Source organism: Lethenteron reissneri, chromosome 36 (assembly GCF_015708825.2).
Source record: "Lethenteron reissneri isolate LAM-NWPU_2019-01 chromosome 36, ASM1570882v1, whole genome shotgun sequence".
NCBI classification, from domain to species: Eukaryota; Metazoa; Chordata; class Hyperoartia; order Petromyzontiformes; family Petromyzontidae; genus Lethenteron; species Lethenteron reissneri.
The window spans coordinates 13,663,355-13,685,836 of record NC_083814.1 but is presented as its reverse complement, the minus strand read 5'-3'; the positions used below and the strand labels follow the sequence as shown (position 1 = coordinate 13,685,836).

The 22,482-nt window shown below is 52.5% G+C and overlaps 1 protein-coding gene across 3 annotated transcripts in view; it reads left to right on the top strand.

Annotated features, from left to right (window-relative positions):
• Positions 1–18,901, top strand: part of PER1 (period circadian regulator 1) — a 31,831-nt gene extending 12,930 nt beyond the window's left edge. For all 3 annotated transcript variants that reach the window (XM_061566263.1, XM_061566265.1, XM_061566264.1), the window contains 18 exons: positions 291–492; positions 978–1,029; positions 1,188–1,336; positions 3,581–3,659; positions 4,080–4,186; positions 4,657–4,810; positions 5,337–5,460; positions 5,879–6,019; positions 6,615–6,738; positions 7,108–7,279; positions 7,788–7,927; positions 9,130–9,345; positions 10,566–10,847; positions 11,361–12,406; positions 13,270–13,477; positions 13,883–14,063; positions 14,501–14,651; positions 14,823–18,901. In XM_061566263.1, the coding sequence (XP_061422247.1) occupies positions 291–492; positions 978–1,029; positions 1,188–1,336; positions 3,581–3,659; positions 4,080–4,186; positions 4,657–4,810; positions 5,337–5,460; positions 5,879–6,019; positions 6,615–6,738; positions 7,108–7,279; positions 7,788–7,927; positions 9,130–9,345; positions 10,566–10,847; positions 11,361–12,406; positions 13,270–13,477; positions 13,883–14,063; positions 14,501–14,651; positions 14,823–15,197 (3,903 nt within the window). In that variant the 3' untranslated portion in view covers positions 15,198–18,901. The remainder of the gene's footprint in view (positions 1–290; positions 493–977; positions 1,030–1,187; positions 1,337–3,580; positions 3,660–4,079; positions 4,187–4,656; positions 4,811–5,336; positions 5,461–5,878; positions 6,020–6,614; positions 6,739–7,107; positions 7,280–7,787; positions 7,928–9,129; positions 9,346–10,565; positions 10,848–11,360; positions 12,407–13,269; positions 13,478–13,882; positions 14,064–14,500; positions 14,652–14,822) is intronic.
• The last annotated feature ends 3,581 nt before the right edge of the window (positions 18,902–22,482 follow it).

Here is a 22,482-nt window from a genome sequence, read left to right as displayed (position 1 = left end):
ATCACCTGTTCACTCATAACCACACCTCCCCACCTGTTCACTCATAACCACACCTCCCCACCTGTTCACTCATAATCACACCTCCCCACCTGCTCACTCATAACCACACCTCATCACCGCACACAGCAAATGGTTCAAGAACTTTCCAAGATGGCTGCAAAGTTTGGGTCCAAGACGAACATAGATTGTCCAGCGACCCTACACGGGGTTCCCTATTACCGCCCCCCCCCCCTGCACTGCCATTGTTGCCACCGTTGACGCCGAGCTCTGCCGACGCCCGTGGCCCACAGGACACTTTTGCGATGGTGGTGTCGCTCATCTCGGGCCGCATGATGTTCTCGTCGGAGCACACGGCCTGGACGCTCGGTTGTCGAAAGGAGCTGCTGTCCGACGTGAAGTTCGTGGAGATGCTGGCGCCGCAGGACGTGAGCGTCTTCTACAGCGCCACAGCGCCGGGGAAGCTCCCGCCGTGGGGCAGCATGCACGAGGCCGGTAAGGCGACGCGCGCTCCGCCGCCCCCCTGCCGCTAATCCCCGCCGCCCCCTCCGTGTCTCGCTGCGCCCGTCTGCCTGCCCCTTCCTCCGACCGATGGGCCGCCCGCGGGCATGGCGGGCGGTCGAGGCGGCTGCCCGGCATGCGCAGCCACGAGGGACACAGTAACGCATCGGGTCAAAAGACGCAGATTTAGCATGACGCTCCGGGTGCGTCGCACTCGATGCGGATAGCGAGCAATGCGGTGGGTAACAAATGAAGGAAGGAGGCACTCTCCCAGATGGTGACTTAACAGGGGTACTTCGATAGGGCCCGGGCCCACCTCTCTACGGCTTCTGTTGTGCTCACTCTGACATCACGATCCGTGCATTGACCGTATTTCGCTGTGGCGAGGTGCCCAGACATTTGACCCTGATCGTCGCGTGGTGCTGCAATGTCGCGAGGTGAGATCCTCGGCAAGGCTAACCTCGTGGTCTCATCCACAGCCACTGCTGCGTTTGAATATCCCCAGGAGAAGCCGTTCTTTTGCCGAATCCGGTGAGACCCACTTCCCACTCGTTATTTTATAAGTTACTGTGAGTGTTCTTTTCATGTTTGAAAACAAAACAAATAAAACAAGATGATGATACAGATGTTGTTGATGAAGACGCGGATGATGATGATGATGATGACGTGTGCTCGCCACTCCTGTGCAGGGGGGGAGGCAGTAAGGACGAGGCGGTGTACCTGCCGTTCCGGCTCACCCCGTACCTCATGAAGGTTCGCGAGGGCGAAGACGGCGCCGACGCGGGTGGGGAGCCATGCTGCCTGGTGCTCGCCGAGCGCGTGCACTCGGGCTACGAAGGTGAGAGTGCAGTGCCGTCTCTACTCCTCACGTACTTACGGTGCAACCAATGTACAACTACAATGCACAGACACGACAACCACTGCTGTTCAACACCAAGCGACCAGTAGCATCCGTCACGAGCCTCTTCCACAGAGGGTAATCTTGACACTGCTGGTACCGGCCATCGGCAAGTCCACTCGGCTCCACATCCTCATCCTCCTGTACTGCATCGGTTCATCTTTCTCTAGCCCATGCCGCACCCATTTAGCCCCCTCTATATCTGGCCAAACAGAAGCTGTTTGGGCATGTGGCGGCTAGGCACGCGGGCTACGTGACTCAGCTAATGCAGCCTCACCTGCTGGAGGAGCTTGTTGATGGGACTGTGTTCAGATCTTTCAAGGATCTGTGAGCTCGAACAATCCAGTCTGGTGAAACCCAGGATGGAACATAAGCAAGTGAGCCTACACATGTCAAGGCAGTGCATATGTTCCATTAAAGAAGTCCACATTTTACAACCTTAGAGAAGAGAAGGAATAAATGTGGCCGAAAAGACCCGGAGCCTCATGTAAAGTGGCAGGGCCAGACGACTTCAACAAAACCTAACACAGCCAATTAGCCAATAGTGCCACTCAACTGCTTTGAAGTGAGACCTCCAATGCCAAACTGGAGCTGGCCCTGATCACACTGCCCAAGTACAAGAACTCCACCACCCTCTCCACAACCGCCCATGCAGATAGCCCGTTCACGTGTCCGCCTGTGTCTTGTCCTTGCGGCGTCTATCCTGTGTCTGGTGTATAGAACAAGTGCGCTGGCTAGGAGTATCCGAAACGCTCTTAAACGTACAAATCAAGAGTAAGTGGAAATATGCGATGTATTGTTACAGTTCGCTGAAGTTCGCCTGTGCAATGCACGCTAAGCAATGGAATTCGCTACGATTGTTGAGATTTTTTACGGACACAAGTCCCGAATGGCTTTTTCTTTTAGTGATTGCACGATTTTTTTGGACATCATTGGCGTATGTCATGTGACATCATCCATGATGTAACCAAGTACTTCTTTTGGGATGGACATGAGAGAAATCGAAATTTCAACTTTCGCTGTTGTAAAATCTTCTCCCATTCAGGCAAATGCAACGGCGGCAAATCAACAACAAAAATTACTCGATTTAAAAAGGTCCGGCCACTTCTTGGAACCCGCTGATGGAGTGCATACGTTCTCTCCCACTGACTGCTTGTAGCGTCGGACCGAATAGGAGAGTCATGACCGGTCTTTTCAGAGGTCATACCTTAGAATATATGAATGTGCTGGCCCCTCCTCCACTGATCAAATGAACGAGCGCATGAGTGCGATGTTCAGCTTGTGATGACCGACGCGCAGGTGTTTATCCACAACACCAAACAAAAACGGCTGCAGCTCTCTCCTCTACAGCCTCCCCACTCCGCTCGCCTCCGAATTCCACACGATTCACACTCGGCATCTTCTAGATCCTCTGTGGAACTTGCCCCTTCCTACCTCTCCCTTCTCATCTCACGCTACTCCTCTCCATACATTCTCTTCTCCAGCAACCAAGGCGAAGCCCCCCGTAAACATCCACTCATTCTGTGCTGCCCCCACCGTCTGATTTTCCCTTCCCTCAGCCACGTGTGCTGTTGTCTCCCTGCCCTTGTTGAAGTCCAGTCACTTATTTATCTCTTGTGCATTTCACTGACTGCTTCTTTGTATTCGTAAAATAAATGTGCTCACTGTTGCTGTTCAGCGGCTTGGGATGTTAGCAAGATTGTTGGCAAGATCTGGTACTGGTATTATGTTGAGCTTTATCACAGTTGTGATGCTAAATCTAACGAAGACAGCTGCTTGAGCAGTGGTCCCATAGAGACCTTTCCACAGGGTATAACGGAGCTGCTATGGCATAACGGTCCACACACTGGACTTCCATTCCATCTCCCGAGGCGGCAGTTGAAACAATGGGGCAAGTTTCTTAAACCCCCCCAACCACCCACCACCACCGTCCACCCAGCAATGTAAATGGGTATGGCACAGCCGATCGGGAGGACCCGTGTCGTGGGGTCAAGTGTGGGTACGCTCACCTCTTCCAACACGTCTGTTCAACGTCGAAAAGTAGACCAAATACCCTCAGGAGGGGCTGTCTAGAGCATCCTCGAGCGAAGGCCATTCTACTAGCAGTGTCGTGAGCGAGTCGTTGCAGGGCTGCGCCTTTGCCGTGTACGGTGCGTGACCCGCGCCGTCCTGCTGTGCTCACAGCGCCACGCATCCCCCCGGAGAAGCGAATCTTCACGACGACACACACGCCGGGCTGCGTCTTCCTGGACGTGGACGAGAGGTGAGCGCTGCCTGGGCTCACGAAGTTTCGCTCGCTGACATCGCCACCACTTTCGCTCTCCGCTGGTGTTCCTCGCGGTCCATTGATAAAAGTGAATAAAAATCGGTCCCTTAAGCTCGCGATAAATGCAATTAATTCATGTCCGAGTATCTGTTATTCAGAGTGTATGTTATTATTCTGCTATGGTTACCGCCGAGGGATAGCGTAGAACCCGCAAGGCCCCCTCGCGGGGCGTGTAGGTAAATGCTGGCCGTTTCTCAGCTGTCACACAATGCCAGAAGACTTCTCTCGACGTTTTTGAGCCATTGGCTTTGTGCTCGGTTACGGTGTTGAAATAAAAACCCGGTGTGACGCATTTTGTCTCGTACCCTCTAGCTGACGCCACCCTCCTGCCCCTGTGTCCCCATTCCTCCTGGACAGGGCGATCCCCCTGCTGGGATACCTGCCCCAGGACCTAGTGGGGACCCCCATGCTGACGTACATCCACCCCAACGACCGGCACCTGATGCTCGCCGTGCACAAAAAGAGTGAGTGCGGGAAACCCCAGGGTTGGGGACCACCGCCCAGAAACCGGCAGAGCCCTGAGTGCCACTCCAGAGACGTTTCATTCCCACTGTGAGCACTGAGGGCTCCTCCATTATCACCAATGGTCTTCCACCTTGGTTACAAAGCTCATTTACTTACCTCTGTCTCTATGAGATCCAAATGGGAGCTGAATGCTACAATGCATATCTGTTTCCATGTACATTTTACAAATATTCAGTTCTGGCTTGAAAAGGAGACTCCTGCTCTTAGACTGTGTGCTCTTTCCTGGTAATGAAGATTGCCCATTTACCTGTAACCCATCTACATACCTACATCACGACCTGTCTATAATAATTTTCATAGCCATTGGAAATACAGAAGCGTGTTTGTGCGCAATCCACACGTGTGTCATCTATCTGCCGTGTCTAATTGTCACATTGTCAATCTTCCTGTCCGCCCGCTCCACCGACAGTCTTGAAGTTTGTGGGGCAGCCATTCGACCACTCCCCGTTCCGCTTCTGCTCGTACAACGGGGACTACGTGACCATCGACACGAGCTGGTCGAGCTTCGTCAACCCGTGGAGCCGCAAGGTGGCCTTCATCATCGGCCGCCACAAAGTCCGCACGTGAGTCCGCCGGTCGAACGGGCGCGACTTCGTGGCGCGGGGCCGGGCCTGGCTGATGGATGTGCTAGCGCAAGGCAGGCGCGGAGGGAGGGTGGCCCATACGGGGGTTTCACGGGGCCTGCACTCGCCCGGGAGAGCCTCGTCGACCCTCGCCACTTTTGCTTAGGAGGGGGTCCCACTACGTCGTGGATGTTTGGCCACGCATTCCACGTTCGTAATGAGAGTTGGCTTCGTGTGAGAGGAAACTGGATAATCAGGAGAAAACCTATCGCACAGTTGGATTTAAGAATCAATTTTCTGTATTTCCACCTTGCAGCAAAGCGGGTTTGGGAGTTTTGTAAGCAATTTGCTTGATCCACCAGCCCTTGCTCCCAAAGTCCTGGATCACAGGCCTGGGGGACGAATGAAGCTGGCAGCGTTAGGCGTTCATCTAGAGCGCGCAGGTTAGGATTTTTTTGTCACGGCGCCCACGTGACCCCCTTGCCTGTTGTGTCCCTCCTCTCTGGTCCCTCTCCCCATCCCCCAGAGGCCCCCTCAACGAGGATGTGTTTGCGAGCCCCGCGACCGCGGTGGTTGGCGAAGTGGAGCCGCGGGCTCCGGACTCGGACGTCGCCGACATCCAGGAGAGGATCCACAAACTCCTGCTGCAGGTGCGGCCTGCATGCTGAGCGCACCTCTGTGCATTATCTTTGTTAGGTTCCTCCTTCTTTTCCTCTTGTTCATTTCCAGCAGCTGTTACAATGGCTGTCATCGGCAAATCTGAGATCATTATTCCCGTCTTCATTTATGTTTATGCCTTTATTTCTCCAATCCAATCTTTGTACAAAAAAAATTCCCAATGTTCACTGTGAATTACTTTTCACGAAGCGTGTGACTTCCCGCCTGACTCCCCTTACGCACACGCAGTGCCGCGCTGGCCCTCGCGGACGCTTGCTAACGGCGTGTCGTCTGCGTGTCGTCTGCGTGTCGTCTGCGTGTCGTTTGCGTGTCGTCTGCGTGTCGTCTGCGTGTCGTCTGCGTGTCGTGTGCGTGTCGTGTGCGTGTCGTCTGCGTATTGCCCGCCCGCAGCCCGTGCACAACAATGGCTCGAGCGGCTACGGGAGCCTCATGGGCAGCAACGGGCATGACTCGCACGGGCACCGGCTGAGCTTCGCTTCCTCCAGCGAGGGCACTGGCGCCGCACCTGATGACGGCCACGCGGACAAACCCGTACGTTCCGGCGCCAGGCGCACGCACGCACGCACACACACGTTTGCACGGATACAAAGATCCCCCGCATAGCCTGTGCAGGTTGCCGAGGGAACTGCCGTCATGTGGAGGCCGGCCACGTGCTGGTGGTGGTTTGGTCAGCGCCACACCCGGCTGCTTTTTTCCCCTTAGTGCCAATGTTTACCAGATACTCGTATAAGGCTGCATCTACTTAGGGGAGGCCAAGGACAAGTTCAGATATTCGTCGCTGATGTTGGCCGCGAGCGAGTCTCTCCATAGGTTAGGTTGGCTGTGAGCAGGCCACAGTCAATTTGTAGGACAACCACTGTTGACTTCCACACAATGTGGTACTCGTTTTATCGACCCCTGAGAAACAGTCCGGTTGTGAGTCACTCTCTCCACTGCTGAGCCACCCCAGGTGGTGAATCTCGTATCTGCAGGGGGGCTTAGTGAGAAAGTCGTGAGGGGGGTGGATATGGATTTGTCTGGCGACTAACCAATCGGTGCCCTCTGCGCGTCTGTGCGTGCGTGTCCTTGCGTGGTCCCCTCCATCCCTCTCCACTGCTCACGCTGCCCACCGCCACACGCCATGCAGATGTCATTCGCCCAGATTTGCGTGGACGTGCAGCAGCTGACGAACCCCGGGCGGCAGCAGCAGCAGCAGCGCTGCCCAGAACCCCTGAGCCGGCAGCAGCAGCAGCAGCAGCTCGGAGCGCAAGGTGCTTGCCCCCCTCTCGCCTTGCCCCCTGCCCCCACCCCCGCCTCACATTACTGCCATCGTCATCATAGTTTTTGTTATCGTTAAATTTGTCATCAGCGTGATCAATCGATATTCATTCCTAAAGATAGCGCGATGAAAAAAATGTACGACAGCGCTTGTACACGAGCAGAAAAGTGCAATCTGAATCCATATTCAACTTTATTAGCTTGTCCTACGTACGTTTAAACTCAGGAAATGCGTGATTAAAGAGGTGGGTCTGAGTGCAAATGTAAAACTCTCCATGGGTCACGGCCCCGTGGTGTCCGCGTTCGGGGCAGTGGAGATGATACAAGCCTCTGCCACCTCCTGTTGCCCCCTTCCCTCGCAGTGGGAGATCAAGGCCAGATGGTGCTGCCCAAGGCCGTGCTGGAGATGGGCCGAGAAGGCCCGCGGGCCGGACGCGAGCGCTCAGCCAGAGCCGTCACGGACGAGACCGGCAAGAAGGAGCAGACGGCCATGCCGTCCTACCAGCAGATCAACTGCCTCTACTCCATCATACGGTACGCTCGCCCTCCTGCATCCATCGTACCGAGTGTGGGGTGTGCTGGTGATGTGGCCTCATAAAGCATCTAAATGTGACCTCCTTTGGAGAAACAGAAACGACACGTTCATTGGTCGTGGCAGGGGTGGCACAATGGCGACACGCGTGCCCCACAGAAAGAAGGGCTTGTTTGCAATATCCGACTTGGGCACCTTGCTGTGTTCTCTCTTTGTTCTGCATGGGTTTCCTCCAGGTGCTTCAGTTGCCTCCTGCAGCTAAATATATCATACAATAACACTGGTATTGGCCAAAACATCTAAATGTTGCAAAATAACTTATAAATAACTCAACAGAGATCCCCATGGCAACATCGTGCCTTACAACATGAACTTGGCAGGACCTTCTTGAAAGGGAGTATCAAGCGAGGCTTGGGTAAATGAGCGGAAACAAAGTAGAATGACGGCACGCCGGTTCACGATGAACACGGCCACCGATGTTGACGTTGCGTCATGTTGCTGTGTGCACAGATACCTGGAGAGCTGCAACGTGCCCAAGGCGGAGAAGCGCAAGTGCCCGGCCTTGTGCGAGGCCTCCTCCTCGACCTCGGACGACGAGAAGCCGGACGTGGCCGCACAGGATCCGAGCGGAGCCGAGATGGACCCGGAAGGTGAGGTGTTGGCCGCAACCGCCTGTAATTACCACAGCGCGTGGCGATTATGCCTCTTGGCACCCGATATTGATGTAGGAAAGCCGGTGCTTTCGTAACAAAAGTAACATCGGGGATATGTTTTTGGGATAATTAAATAGCTCGAGGACATTTGCTGCATTGGCAAGTGATCGTGGCAAAGGTGCCACGTGGCCTCCCTGCTCGTATTCATTACAAGTCACAAGCGAGGCAATGCGTCGGCCTGCTCACATGGGGGTGGGACGCTAGGCTCCAGTGGCAGCCCTGTGCCAGTGGGGTACATTCCACGTACCAATGGTAGCGGCCAGTGTCCCTCTTGGACGAACACGACTGCCTTCCTACAAAGTGCCGGTAAATATATTCAGTAAATAGCGATTACAAGACGAGCCTCTCTTAGCGATAAACGCAGTGAATTCACCCCATCGTTATTAAGCATGTCGACAAATCTATTATTTAATTAGTTTATCCATTTTGCACACTAAGTACATTGCCGGTGAATTCGGTAACTTCCCGCTTGCTTCATAAGCACCATCAGCATGTGGAATTCATTGACAAATTCGGGTTACGGCTGAGTGGCGTGGAGCAGTGGCATAGTGGTTCGCACACTTTGCTACAAATCTACTGAGCCTGGTTCGATTCCTGGTCATGGCTGACATCGGTGGCGAGTGATAACTGGACCAGCCCTGCCTTCGCCAACCTGCACTGATCGGAGTGGTGAAGTAGAATCAAACAACCCCAGTACCGACATGGCATGGGGAGGCCCTCATCCAGCAGTGGATTGACAGGGCTGTGCATTTTGTTTCGAAGGCCACGCATCTCTCGTGATGGCCATGGTAGACGAGGGCGACAGTCGCAAGCAATCGTCACCGGCAATAATTGCTCAACGATTTTCTACTCTTTAAATTTTATTCCAAATCTGGACCAATCTGATTGCACGTGGACACCTTGGGTGCCGACTTTCAATGAGAAAGTAGTCGGAGGTAATTCAGCTAACCAATGAAAACACTTGCGTGATGCTTCTTTCATTGGCTAGCCACAATTCCGTCGAGCCTCGTAGTAAACTTGTTGCCGGTGACAATTGGTGGCGGCGATGATCCTAGAATTGCCGTAGCGCGTCACTGCGTTCCGTCAACTCGGGAGCGCGAAACTAAGGCACGAATCTCTCGTGGTGGTGGCGGCAGCAGTGATGGAGGCGGAGCCCGAGATGGCGGTGGACCCCGTGGAGCCGGTGGCGCCGCCCGTCATGGCGACGCCGCCGCCGCCTCCGCCGCCGCTGGCCCCGCTGCCACTGCCCCTGAGCAAGGCGGAGAGCGTCATGTCGGTGACGAGTCAGTGCAGCTACAGCAGCACCATCGTTCACGTGGGCGACCGCGACAAAAAGAACCAGCCGCCCGACTCCGGTACGGCACTGCGCTGTCGTGGCGCTCGAGGGAGGCGAGTGGGCGAACGCACCGGGGAACCTAGCGGCAGCTGCTTCACGAAACGTTACGTGGTCACGTTGCCGTTTGCTTGACGTGGCAAGGAGGTTCGGGAGGTGCTCGTAACAGCTGGCGGATCGTCGGCGCTGCTAGAATTCAATGCCAGGTTTCAGCCGCCCGTGACTTAGTTGGGAAAAGTCGTTGCAGCACAATGTGGATGGTGATGCGGCTCAGAGGTAGCGTGTTCTCCGCTTGTTATAGAGATTTGCGATTCAAATTGATACGCCGCACCGGTTATTTCTGCGAGTGTATTAACCATTAAATATGCACCGTGACATCATTGGAAATGAGTAGGCCATTGTGTGCCGGTGTCATGTTCCAAATTTATACCACAATTTACTTGATTAGAATTATACACGTGGCAACGATAATTGCCCCCTTATTGCCACTGAAGGTGCCCTTCAAATTTTTTTGGATAAAATGTGATGCAAGGTGCTTTGATTTGCTGAGGCATTTCAGCAAAGCCTTAAGAATGCAAAGATTATCGCTATTAAACCAGCTTCACTTAACCCATGAAATGTATCAAGGTCATGCTCCAATTCAATTTGATGTTCGTAATGTGGCCCAGGCCGGAATACAGCACTTAGACGACAAGTGGCTGAGAACTTGCGTGTTAAATAATCATAGCTCACGATTTATAACATGGGGAAAAACTAAACATGGTCCAGGTGGTTTAATGATTCACCTCCTGGAAATTCCATAAATTCTCCTAGTTAGTGGCCACCATTTAATTCAAGATTTAATTATTTTATTGCCCCATTTTACTATTTTCTTTGTATCGCTGCTTTTTTTGTTTGCACAATTTGTTCGCTCGTGTCGCCCAGAATACCCAGGCCACAGTGCCCCCAGGCAGCGTGGTGTGAGAGAGGCTGCCGCTTCACCTCGCCTATTCGTTCATTTTGACGCGGCAACATGGCGTTGACGTTCCCTGTCCACGTAAAAAATGTCCCCTGCATGGTGCCCGCAGCCTGCACCAACCCTAACAGGCCCCCTTAGTTGAGAGCCGCTGGCTTCGTGTGATTTGAACATATGGCATGAATACATTTTGCGCTAAACCGCAAATAACCGAGTCTCACGTGCACAATTCTACGCGTGCAAGCACACATTTTGAGTGACGGGTCGACATGTCGTTGCGCATCTAGAAATCGCTGCTCTGGAGGACACGCCCAACATGGGGGGCGGGGACCCTCCCGAGACGCCCGGCAAGGGGGGCACGGCCCCCCCGCCGGAGAAGGAGCGCGAGAGGGAGGAGTACAAGAAGGTGGGCCTCACCAAGGAGGTGCTGTCGGCCCACACGCTCAAGGAGGAGCAGACGTACATCCAGCGCTTCCTGGCGCGCGACGGCACCACCAACTTCTGGGCGTTCGGCTCCCCGCACCGCTTTTGCCTACCGAGCCAACACCGCGGCCGCTCACGCGACAGAGGTGACCTCCCTCCTCCACCCCCTCCCCCTGTCCACCTCCACCCACCCCACCCCGGTCAGCTCGTGCAGGGTTGCTCCTTCTCTGCTGCTGCCCTGCTGGCCTCCAGTGGTGGCGCAGTCGCCGCGTGTTGCGAAGGTTTCGCGTTTTGAATCCGGCAGGCCGGCTGGGCCAATACTGTGATGCATTCATCAAAAAATAGTACGCGCCATTTTCTTCACTCGCAGTGAACGATAAAGATGCCGTGACATAATTCGAAGAAGACTTGGACATTGTGCCTGCGCCAAGGTCCAAACTTTCCAAATGTTCCAAACTACTCGCAAATTAATAAAATAGGAAACGCATAAAATTAGTTTACCCCTACGGAAAAACCTCAGCAGCATCCTCAGGCTTTGATGGGTAAACAAGCGTTGTAGTTATAATAATGATGATGATGATGATGATAACTATACATTGTTACGTTGCTGTGCTAATTTGTAATGGGAATGTATGTATGTTGTTCGTCTCTGCGTGCAGGCGTCCACGGCCTGTCTCATCAGAGCTCCAAGGTGAGCGGCCCCACCCTGCGCCGCGCCGGCACCGGCGGCGTCGGCACCGGTGCCGGCACCTCCGGCCGACTCGGCAAGTCGAAGCCCAAGCGAGCGAAGCAGCAGCAGGAGTCGTCGGACAGCGGGCCCGGCTCCACCTACGCGCAGACACCCTTCCAGCGCCGCGCCACCACTGGCACCCGGTTCCAGCCGACCGTCGAGCAGGTGGCGGCCTGCAGCCAGAGCTGGTTGCCCTCGGACGAGTGCTTGGGCCCACTGCCCCAGCACGTGGCCTCCCTGCCCCCTCACGTGGCGGTGGGGCCCCCGGGGCTGGGGCCGCAGGGCGTGGGGCTCTACCAGCTGTCCTACCCGCTGCCGGTGCTGCCCGGCTTCCAGCCCGTCTCTGCCGAGGCCCAGTTCCCGGCGGCCGCCGTGGCGGCGGCGTCGGTGCCGCCGTACCTGGCACCCGTGCTCACGTTCGTGATGCCGCAAAACTACCTCCTGCCCGCCGCCGGCTGCTACCAGGTGGCCGGCTCTGCGCAGGGGCCCGCGCCGGCCGTGTACGCTCTGCCGCCGTTTGCGCTGGCCTCCGCGGGGGCGCCGGGGCTGATTGCCGACCCTTCCCAGGCCTCCGCGGCCACGCCGGCCGCGTCGATGGCGACGATGTCGTCGCTTGCGTCGGCGCCGGCTTCCTCGGGGCTGTACCCGCGGTGCATCATCGCCACCGGCGTGGAGGAGGAGGAAGAGGAGGAGGCGCCGGGCGCGGACGACGTGGACATGGGGGAGGCGGTGGATCTGCTGGCGGCCGTGGAGCCGGCGGCGCTGGCGGGATCGCGGGCTTCCACGCCGGGCGTGCTGGCGGCACCGCTGTCACCCGGCCTGGAGGAGCAGGACTCCGCGCCGTCGCTTTTCGACCAATCGCGGTGCAGCTCCCCGCTGCAGCTCAACCTCCTCAACTTGGACGAGGCGACGCCGCGCACCAACGAGCGCGCCGACGGCGGCGCCGGCGCTGAGCAGCAGCCCGGCGAGCAGCAGGTACGGGGCCCGGCGTGCGGGATGCACTCGGGGGCCCACTCAACCTCATAAATTGGACCCTCGCAGCAATGGTTTTGGTCAAATCACCTCCCCCTAAATCTTGAAAAATATCCGTAGCCAAGCACCAGGCAGCAGCTCACCATGGAGTCACGCTCACACAATTCACCCATCACTCGCTCCACCATCAATTTCTCAAATCACCTGAAAGTATCACCTTGGACTCCACATTCTCACTCGACAACCACGTCCTCTACACAGTAAAAACATCTTAGGGGCTTATGGTACATCTGTCCACCATTGACTACAGCCACTGTGAACACTCGAGCTTGTAGCATTGTAGGCACTCGCCTTGAATATTGCAAAGCCATCCTTATTCACACATTATAAAAACAGCTCAACAAACTACAGCGGCTTCAAAGCAACCTGTCTCGTGTTGTTGTGGGCATTAGCCATGACCACATGACTTCCATGGCTTCACAGAAATCTTTGCACTGGCTCCCCATCAAAGCAAAGGTACAGGACAAGATCGCTATACTGTGCCCATAATCTGCTCATCGTACCCAGGACTGTCCTGGATAAGTGTCATTCGTCCGTCGCTGCACTCCCACTACACATGCTCAGCATCTATGCAGCATCCACCTTCAAATGCCAGTTCAAGGCTCTCATTAGTTCTCACCCGTTCAGGCTCTCTCCAATTCAGGCCACATACGAAGGACTTTGAGTTCTGGCTCCGGGCCTCCGAGTTCTCTATTGAATGTTGCTTTCAATTCGTGAGATATGTGCATGACAAATTACGTTTGCTATTATTAGTATTGTTATACATGCGTAAGCCCCCTACAGCATCCGGCTTCATTTTTTTCCAGGATGCCAGCGAAGAGGGGAACAACAACGACACAATGTCCACTTCCAGCGACCTCCTGGACCTGCTGCTGCAGGAGGACTCCCACTCGGGCACGGACTCGGCCGCCTCGGGCTCGGGCTCCTCGGGCTCGGGGTCGTCGGGTTCGCGCTCGCTCGGCTCCGCGGGCTCGGGCGGCTCCAACGCCTGCGACACGTCGCGCAGCGGCACAGGTGAGCGCACGGAAAAGAGTTGGCTGTTGTGTGCTGGTGCCATGGTCCAAATTTGCTGAATTAAAATAAATGTACCTGCAAATTACTCGATTTAAATTTAAACAGCAACATTGCCCCTCATGAAAAACTTGGTAGGACCCTCTTGAAAAAGTCTTGAGACTCGGTGAAGCTTTTCTGGATAAACGTACGGAATTTTTATCTGACAATGAGTGGTTGATTGAAACCCACATTTGAACCCAAATTAATTGGCTCGGTGATCTGACGTGGTATTATATATATTTATGTGGCAAGACAGACATGGATAGAGGTGAATCGTCTGCTTGGTTATTTTGTGACGTGGTGTTAGCACCTTCCTGTGCAGCGGCGTTAATTTATGTCGACTCCTCGTGTATGGGTCACCTGCAGGCAGCACCAGCAACACCAGCCAGTACTTTGCAAGCAATGACTCATCGGAGGTTGACCAGAAAGAGCGCAAGGAGAGGGAGGAGGACAACAAGTTCAAGCAGCTGTTGCTGCAGGACCCCATCTGGCTGCTCATGGCCAACACCAACGAGTCGGTCATGATGACCTATCAGCTGCCCTCCCGGTGAGTCAACGGTGTTATTTGAAAACACGTAGAAACTGTCACCCCCAACTGCAAAACCTTGTCAGGATCCTGCTGAAAAAGAGTCTTGGGACTCCTGGAGGCTTTCCTGGTTAAATAGTGTATATTAATAATAAAGCAGTTCAGTTAAGGTGAGTTGATAATACTGGATGGGCAGGCCTAGGCAGGGCAGTGTTGGACAAGTCAAGTACGTTGTTGTTGGGAGGTGAGCATAGTGGCTTTTTGGTGAGCGGGCAGCCTGGTGGGTGAACAGATGCTCTTGTGGATGAGCGGGTGGGTTAGTGGATAAGTGGGTGGGCTTGGTGGGCGATTGGGCAAGCTGGTGGGAAGATGAGTGTTGCGCGAGCGGGTGGGGTGGTGGGTGGGTGTGTTGTCGAGCAATGAGGCCAGAGAAACAACCGTTTTCTCTCTTATCGCAGGGACGTGGAGACCGTTCTCAAGGAGGACCGTGAGAAACTCAAGGAGATGCAGAAGCTGCAGCCTCGCTTCACGGAAGCACAGCGCCGGGAGCTGTGTGAGGTGCACCCATGGCTCAAGAAAGGAGGGCTCCCCGTGGCTATCAACATCCAGGTGCGACTTTGCACCCCAAACATTGCATTCATCCCGATTACTAAGCCATTAATATAATTCGAAATGTATCTCGAGACCATTGCGTGTTTCCCTTCATTGTGTATTTGTGCTGTTGTTCGCCATTTGCGAAAGCCAGTGTGGATTGTAACGTTTTGTCGTCATGGCTGCCAGGTGTGCGAGTGCGGCAGCACCACGAGCACCAAGGCCTCGGCCCCGTTTGACGTGGAGACGCACGAGATGGACGATGGCGGGATGCTCGAACTAGGCGAGGAGGGCTCGGGCGTGGCCCAGCAGGCCGGCACGGTGGCGCCCCAACCCATGCTGCTGCCCCCGCCACCGCCAGCTCCGTTCGGTGGCACCGTTTCCGCGACGATGCGTGCGGCCCACAAGACCGCACAGGCCTCTGAGGGCGTCGCCATGGAGACGGGGGTGTTGAGGAGGGACTGGCAGCAGCGAGGACAAATTGTGTCACCGGCGAAACGAGCGCAGCAGCAGCAGCAGTCGGAGACAGCCTCCGAATTTGCGCGGCCCTCAGCGTGCAAGTAGCGTGGCAGTGCAAAGTGTGAGGCTCGCAATCTAAACGACTTTCGTTTGAGAGATGTTGCTGGTACGTACTGTGAGGAATGGTCAAAGCGCAGCTCAGTTTTGGCAGAGGATTGTGAACAATTCGGCAAGGGCGACTCGATATAAGTCGTGTGCCCGGCTGCTGCCGTGTCATTGGTGGCGCTGCGCAGACAAAGGTGGCTGTGCCTGAGTGGCGCAGATTCCCTTGAACGCAGGCGTGCATTGGGCTGGCCACAGCAGTCGCCCACAAGCAGCGCTACCAACACGGCGAGTATGCGTCTTTGTGAGTGGGTGTTTGAATGAGGGGGTTTCCCATATGCGTGTGCATGTACACGCCCAGGCGAAGAGATCACTCTGGATTCAAATTCCATAAGCAGCCCAGCACAGGTGTGCACAAAGGTAGGTGTGCGAACTGATTCAACTCAAACGTATGTGATTGCATTGGCAGCGATCTAAACGAGTTGGTTAGCGTCGACAGGCTCCGTGAGTAGAGTCGGGGTACAGTCTATAGGTTTGGACTGACACAACATGAGTAAATGCTAAGGCCCGAGACTTGTCTTATGGCTGCTCGCAATGCAAATGAATGGAGCCAGTCAAGTGAGAAAATTGACCTAGAAATAGGAGGTCGAAACAAGGCATCTCCACGATTGAAAAGCATGGACTGGAGGATCACTCGTCCCGAGTGTCCTCGGGTTGTCTTTGTTACTCGTGATAAACCTCCATGTCTGTCTGACTGCGCTGGACGCTATCAGGACTATTTTTATCCCCGAGTTACCTCATTTGTCATTGCGAACTTGTCTCTGGGGAAGCAAAAAAAAAACAATTTCAAGCGGTCAGAAGACAGAAAACGGCTCGCGGTCTGGGGGCCACGGGGAACCAATGAACTCGAACAAGATCTGCTGGTAGACGCCCCCACCCGACTCACTGTGTCGCTCTTATGGGCCTGGTAATGATTACTGCTGTAGACTCTATGCCTTGTGCATCTCGCAACCAAACACGAGCTCATCTCATCGCTTCACCTCCACACTGGTTATCCTGCTGGGATGCCATTTCATCTTCAGTTTCAACCATCGGCCATCATCACCCTTAGCAATGTGTCGTGGCCCATGCCCACAGTCAATATGATGTATCTTATTTGTATTTGTTCTCCAATCCGTCTGTTGATCTTTGTCTGTCTCTCAGTTGATTCCAAGCATGCATCTCTCCATGCTTCTCTGCATATGCTGCATCTTGTTTTATTATGTAATCAGTGTATTTACAATCAATTTGTAGCAGCTAACATGCATTCTTTGAAAACTGCATTCTTTTGGCAGATGGGTAGGTTTCTATTCATTATCAAACATAGACTTTCAAAAGTACCCCAACCTGCTCTCGATCGCCACCATTTTTATCCCGGTGTGCCTTCAACAATCGTTATGTTTTCCAGTTGTCTCCCTCCAACAGTTACCCGAATTGGTTTAGTGCTCATTCATTTTGAGCACAACTTTACAACTTTAAACATTTATCGTTAAGATTCTTGTGACACCGAGAACATCGCGCTTGGTTGTTTGGTCGCTGTTGGAATGAGCAAGAAAGGCAGCGAGAGATTGTCACCATGTGATGTCGTGTGGCCCCATTGGTGTCGTCTGCGTCCCTCGGTCTGCAAGGTCTGTCGTCTTGGGTACGTTTCCCTCGATGTAGTGTCACACGCCCACCCCAGACGCTCCAGCAGTACGTTTGACCTTGTTGTAGTGCAGAATGTACATTCGTGATGTACTGGACTCGTGATGAGAGTGCGTGACAACAAACGTGTTCAGCCGTAGACTGGGATGTGCTCGTCAGCGTGATGTGCAGTCATGTGCAAAGTGAAACACGGGTCTGCTTGTGTTGACTTCATTGTTGTGTGCTTGACACTGGGTTGTGCTGTATTTCATTGTCTCTTTATTTTATTATTAATGCAGTGTTGTTGTTTTTCCCGTGACCTAATTAACGGAGCGAGATGGATCGCTCGCTGCGATTGCTCGCCCCACACTCCGACCGTCCTTTTAGTCCGCGTCGGTCTTCTCCATGGTTGGGACTGGAAGACCGCAATGTGGTCAGCAAGGTCGATTGCCTGCCGATCTAGAGGGCCTTTTGTGACCGACAGCTAGCCATTAATATTATTATTCCGACTACTGTGCTTGTTTACCCAGCAAAGTCCAATTGAGTCACTTTTAGGAGGGTGCTGCCAAGCATTCACAGTAAAAGGCGATGCTTGCTATGTATCATCCCAATTTGGCCAATTTGGACCATGACGAACAGTTTGAACCATATCGTGGCCTAGTGAAATATATGCCCTCTCCATGCTCAAATGGAGGGCAGCACACTTTGCATTGGTGGTGGAAAGTCTACATTCCTGTGGCAGGAGCCCGTCTTTCTGTAAGATAGCCACTTGACTTACCAGGAAGTGATACTCACTTTATCGATACTGGAAGAATTGCTGATGGGCTACGCTCCACTCCCTGAGCAGTATTTGAACTCGCAATCTCGTGATGGTGAGTGAAGGGGCCTGACCACTGATAAGTTACCCTGCCCGTTAAAAAAAGTTGTACAATCAAACTGCAGCAACTGCCATGAACCTATCTGCACAGGGCTTTGGGTACACTCCCAGCGGTGGCCTTTAAGAAATGTACATTGTGATTGCTGCTATGAATACTATTATTTATATTCGTGAAAGTGTAACTGTAACGGGAGTGAATGACAAAGTAGACAAAAGTAATTCCTGCTGGTATTGGTCATCACTGATGAGGGAATGTGTTTTGTGGGTTTTGCTATTTTATATATAACTTGATGCTTTGGTTGGACTGCGCGACACTTTATATTGGGCCTGTGGTCACAGCAGTCACTTGCGCTGCATCTTTACATGATAGTCATTTTATTTTTGTATGCGTGTTTAGTTATGTATTTGAAAAAAAAACACCCAAAACAGTGTGCAAAAAAGTGAATTAGAAAAATCTTTAAAGCTTCACCCAATGGGGCCGACCGATTCCTGTGCCTGGATGCATGCAGACGCATGTCTGCCCGAATTTATTTTTGTAATCCTGATGAAAATTACGTGCAAGCATTTCATATCTGCACGAGGTCTGGCCCTTGGTTTAATTCGTAAAAGCAACTGGCGTGCATTCAGATGAGTCACAAGTGATATTTACTTTTATCTTGAAGTGCGGCGAATTTGCATGCTGGAGAACGTTCTGCGGTTTTCTACCGGTGTCATCTCATGTCTCTCTTGAAGGGTTTGAGAGGTTCTCTCCTGCAGAGCAAGGGGGTGTATTAACAAGGTAACGGTATCTGCAGTGTGAATGCGATGCGGCACGGGTGTAAACGTGTAGTTGATCAGTTTAGCATGTACACAAGTGAATGTCCTTGCACATGCACTTGAGAGGCTAATGCTGTAAATGTGCATTACGCAGGTGAATAGGGAAACTGAGTGTTTTTAGTGCCTGGTTTTGCTGAATTTTTTTATATTGACATTCGAGAATCCAAATGTCATTTTCACAAGTTGTCTGTGAACAAACTTTCAGATTTCTTCACTGTTTATTATATAATCGTCATGTTTATTGTTATTACAATGTTATATTTTTCAATGAAATGTTCGTCAGGAAATTTCTACCGCTGTTGAGAAATTTGACGTTTTAAGTTCTTGTTTTAGGATGTGTGGATTTCACAAATTTTCGTGAATAAAGTCCTGAAGTGACATTCGTTTGTCTGCCCGGTTTGATGTCGCTCACTTGGTATTGGCAATGTGCTTCATGTTGTGCCTCCTACGGGATTCCCACGCGAATACACTGAGGCAGTGATGGAGAGTCTCGGTTACTGTGCTGGGCAGGTCACTCGACAGAACAACAACCACTGTTGACTGTTTAAATGTGTCGTGGGTGTTGATAGCGTTACACGGGGTCACCACTACTCACCTGGCGTAGCGCCAGCCATGGGTCAACAGGGGGTGACAGCGAGTACGGTCTGCATGAGGTAACGCCCGTAGGCCAGGGGACCAACCCAGAGAGCGGTTGGGGCCCGGAGGTCCACACCCCAGGCCCCCAGTGGGGGCTGGGGGATTACGCAATAGTCCAGGTCCCTCCAGAAGTATTCTTAGGTTTTTTTCACGTAGGTAAAACATCAAAATTAATAAAAATAAAATAAATATCACGACGTTTCGGAGGCAACACAAGTCTCCGTCATCAGGTGGGACCGTCACAGCCAGATTAGCTGCATCAAGTGAGGCAATGATTCAAGATGTAATCCCTTAAAAGCGAGTTGAGGGGGGAGGAGAGGGGGGGGGGAGCTCATCAGAATGTGGTAGCCAATGAATGGAACGTATCGGGAGGGAGGGGGGCGGGGCCAAAAGGGTGGGCGACGGCGTGGAAGCGATTGTGCGCAAGCGACAAACTGCTGCACACGCCAACGCATTGGACAGAGAGGGGGGAGGGGGAGGCCTGATACACATGATAGAAAAGAACGAAAATGCCCATGTTTATACCAATGCTGGCTGAACAATGAAGAGATTACTGTTAAACACTGGGGATGTTAACACTCGGTAAAGTAAAGTAAAATAGTGCCTGTCAGATAAGATGGTCCAAAAAAGTGTAATTAAGTCTTTTTTGCGTGGTTAATAACATCTTTCCAATGGTTACTAAGTTTGTACCCATCATCACGGTTGAAATTATGTCTGTGTTTGTATATTTGTATGGCTTCGTGTACAAACCTTTGATGGTAGCCAGGAGGTTTGCAGAGAACCTTGGTCTCGGAAAAGACAATTTCATGAGAGCCCACCGAGTTGGACCAACACCACCTGACCGGTGAATTAAGACATGTACATCGGGCCCTCAGGATGAACGGATACTCTGACCGTACTATCCGCCAAGCTGTCTCTCCCACCACACAGAAACAGCCACATGAAACTCCGACCAAAACTATCACGTTACCATACATAGCAGGCGTGACCAAAAAGATCTCCAAAATTCTAAACAAACATAAGATCCAAGTCCGATTCAGTACAGTGCATAAAATCCATGATCTGATTCCATCTGTGAAGGATGTCGTTCCTGACTTACAGTATCCTGGAGTCTACAAATTGAGTTGCATTTGTGGTGATTGCTACATTGGAGAAACGAAACGTCATGTTTCTGATCGTGTCCGCGAGCACAAGTCAGATCTGAAACACGGCAGAACTGATTCTTCGGCCGTTGCCGATCATTGCTACAACTCGGTGGGCTCTCATGAAATTGTCTTTTCCGAGACCAAGGTTCCCTGCAAACCTCCTGGCTACCATCAAAGGTTTGTACACGAAGCCATACAAATATACAAACACAGACATAATTTCAACCGTGATGATGGGTACAAACTTAGTAATCATTGGAAAGATGTTATTAACCACGCAAAAAAGACTTAATTACACTTTTTTGGACCATCTTATCTGACAGGCACTATTTTACTTTACTTTACCGAGTGTTAACATCCCCAGTGTTTAACAGTAATCTCTTCATTGTTCAGCCAGCATTGGTATAAACATGGGCATTTTCGTTCTTTTCTATCATGTGTATCAGGCCTCCCCCTCCCCCCCTCTCTGTCCAATGCGTTGGCGTATGCAGCAGTTTGTCGCTTGCGCACAATCGCTTCCACGCCGTCGCCCACCCTTTTGGCCCCGCCCCCCTCCCTCCCGATACGTTCCATTCATTGGCTACCACATTCTGATGAGCCCCCCCCCCTCTCCTCCCCCCTCAACTCGCTTTTAAGGGATTACATCTTGAATCATTGCCTCACTTGATGCAGCTAATCTGGCTGTGACGGTCCCACCTGATGACGGAGACTTGTGTTGCCTCCGAAACGTCGTGATCTTTATTTTATTTTATTTTTATTAATTTTGATGTTTTACCTACGTGACTTTACCGAAAAAACCTAAGAATATGAATCCTTGCAGTCACGAAAGCTTCAAATCTAGAATCCCTCCAGAAGGTTCCAGAGAGAAGGCGTGGCCAGGGGCGGAGTGACCCTGGCCACCGTATATAAGGCGGACCTCTGAACGGGTTTGCCAGTCGTCGTCAAGCTGAAGACCCGAAGAGCCAGCCTAGACTAGGACCCTGGGAACCCGGGACCCGGCGTCCTTCTAAGGGCCGGGATCCGAGAACCTTGGCTGGGTGGGGTTAGGCAAGCCCCTCCCCTAGGGCCCTGAGCCGGAGGGTTGAGGTCGAGAGTGGTCCCAGTGATGGTGAGCACGATAACCCGCAGGCTTTACCTCCTCAGGTATCGGGTGGAAGGGGCCGTTACCCCGTTGTGTCAGGGGCCCTCTATTGTTGTTGTTATAAATAAGCGTGTTGCCTCCAGTGAAGATTGGGTCTCCATCATCACCGATACAGGTCACCATACTCAATAGGGATTATCGTTGGTAGGGAAATCTTTTAGTACACACAATCGACAGGATGTACAAGTACAATGTGCTTGCATAATGTACGTTGATTATAATTAACCCAACCGCCAATGGATACCCATTGCCATGTATTCATTACTACCCCCCCCCCCCCACTTCGCGCAAGACGTGCTCACACTGACGTCATCACATCTATCTAAGGGACGAACCAGGATTTCTCCACAAATCTGTCGCCTGTTGAAGCTGGTTGTAATTACTGGCGAAACGTCGTACTCGGATTGTAAATGTTGTGGCTTGGCTCTCCGATACACCGGCGTGCTGTTCTAGTGAGGGGCCATCCATAAATGACGTCACGCACCTGGGGGGGGGGTGTCAGACATTTGTGACGATGTGACGAAGGGGTGGGTGAGGAATGTGACGTCACATCAAAATGCACAACTTTAGATAAATATAGACAACACGTTCTACTTATTCTTTGGTTCTTTCGGTTAAGTCACGTCTAAAGATAAAATAATAAATTAAAATAAAAGCATATTACGACGTTTCGATTGCAACACAAGCAATCATCATCAGGCAAAAAAAGAAATAGCAACAAAAATCTAACTAGAAAACTATAGACAGACATACAAGCAGACAGACATCACAAGGACACACAGAGAGAGGACACATATCGGCACAAAGAGAGGGGTCGTTTCTGTGACGGTCCCTTAAATATAGAGAGGGGGGCAGGGACGGAGAGAGGGAGGGGGCAGAGAAAATTAGCATATCAATGAGTGGACGGTAAAGTTCTGCTGCTGCGCGAGTAAGATGATGACGTGGCACGGCACGCAAGCTTGTAAATTAGGAGAAAGGCACACTAAAATTAAATAACCTCGCAAAATATCG